At 45.9% G+C, this 1,700-nt stretch overlaps 1 protein-coding gene across 1 annotated transcript; it reads left to right on the top strand.

Annotated features, from left to right (window-relative positions):
• Positions 1–829: 829 nt before the first annotated feature.
• Positions 830–1,696, top strand: LOC104982786 (olfactory receptor 140-like; the record flags this gene model as incomplete). Its single annotated transcript, XM_010832244.1, has 1 exon — positions 830–1,696. A coding segment is annotated over exon 1 (867 nt), but the record flags the coding sequence as incomplete, so codon positions are not given.
• Between the last annotated feature and the right edge of the window lie 4 nt (positions 1,697–1,700).

Here is a 1,700-nt window from a genome sequence, read left to right as displayed (position 1 = left end):
AATGTGTCAGAAACTGTTATCCTGGAGTGTAGCTTCTTTTCAAATGTTTATCTGTTTCTTATAAAGTAGAGAGTTTACAGATAAACAGAGCTGAAGGACAAGAGTACTTGAATTCTGCTGAGTTTATGTTTTGGGGAAGCCGACATAAGCTTACCCTTAGAGAATGGCCATTCAATACCAGCCTTTACTCATCACCCATTAGGTTTCAGGCACTGCAGACATGCCAGGCATTCTGGTAAGTGAGGAATAGCTTATCTGTCCTGGTAGGTACAAGGGTGCATGCATCTCCAAGGACTTATACACACCTCACTAAATTCCCTCAATGTGATAGATATTTCTTGATCATATTTTTTTCTTTCCACAGTTTGACCTGAGGGTTGGAATATAAATTCTCATGGAAGAGGGAATAACTCTTGCCTGTGTATAGCACTTCTTAGCTTTCAAGATACCTCTGAAAATTGCAATTTGTTAACTCACAGACACAGAGTAGGGCTTGGGAAGCATGGGCCACTGAGGTGACTCAGTCCAATGGAGTTTGAACCAGTAGGAGAATCCAAATCTCATGTAGACAGCCTCTACATGTCTCATGTAGACAGTGTTTTCTTGGCAAATTACACATCAAATGCGGGCCTACTGATGTTTTACCGGTGACAGATACTAGATGTCTGAAGAGATGCAAAATACCATGGTGAAAATAAGAAAGACTTGAAACGAGTACAGGCCAAAGTTCCAAGGGCACAGTGACTATTTTGTTCTAAGAAAGTCAGATCACAAGGCTTTCATGATTAATGAGTATCATTCTTGATCCCAGGAAGCTGTGGCTTACTGAATGGATGTCCTCAGGCCTCCCAACAATGTGACAGAATTTGTCCTCCTGGGACTCACACAGAATCCACATGTGCAGAAAATACTCTTCATTGCCTTTCTGTTCATTTTCCTCTTCACTGTGCTGGCCAACCTGCTCGTTGTCATTACCATCACCCTCAGCCCCACGCTTTCTGCTCCCATGTACTTCCTTCTCACATACTTGGCCTTCTTAGATGCCTCCTTCACATCTGTTACCACCCCCAAATTGATTGTTGACCTACTTCATCAAAGAGGAATCATCTCCTGGCGAGGATGCTTGACTCAGGTCTTTTTAGAACACTTTCTGGCAGCATCAGAGGTCATCGTCCTCACCGTCATGGCCTATGACCGCTATGTGGCCATCTGCAAGCCTCTGCACTACACGACCATCATGCGACAGGGGCTCTGCCAGCTCTTGGTGGTGGTGGCCTGGATCGGGGGGATCCTGCATGCCACCGTGCAGATTCTTTTCTTGATGGACTTGACCTTCTGTGGTCCCAATGTCATTGACCACTTCACGTGTGATTTCTTCTCCCTGTTGGAACTTGCCTGCAGTAACACCCACATACCTGGAATGGTGGTGGCAGCCAACAGTGGGGGCATGTGCTTGCTCATTTTTACCATGCTGCTCATTTCCTACATAGTCATCCTGAGCTCCCTGAGATCCCACGGCTCTGAAGGACGACGCAGAGCTCTCTCTACATGCGGCGCCCACTTTACAGTAGTGGTGCTCTTTTTTCTGCCTTGTGTGTTCACCTACACACGCCCTGTGGCCACTTACCCTGTGGACAAGTGGGTGACTATGTTCTCTGCAATCCTCACTCCCATGTTGAATCCTATCATTTACACAGTGA

Source organism: Bison bison, unplaced genomic scaffold (assembly GCF_000754665.1).
Source record: "Bison bison bison isolate TAMUID 2011002044 unplaced genomic scaffold, Bison_UMD1.0 scf7180017860498, whole genome shotgun sequence".
Lineage (NCBI taxonomy): Eukaryota > Metazoa > Chordata > Mammalia > Artiodactyla > Bovidae > Bison > Bison bison.
The sequence above is the reverse complement of the archived record's forward strand: the minus strand, read 5'-3'. Positions and strand labels throughout refer to the sequence as shown.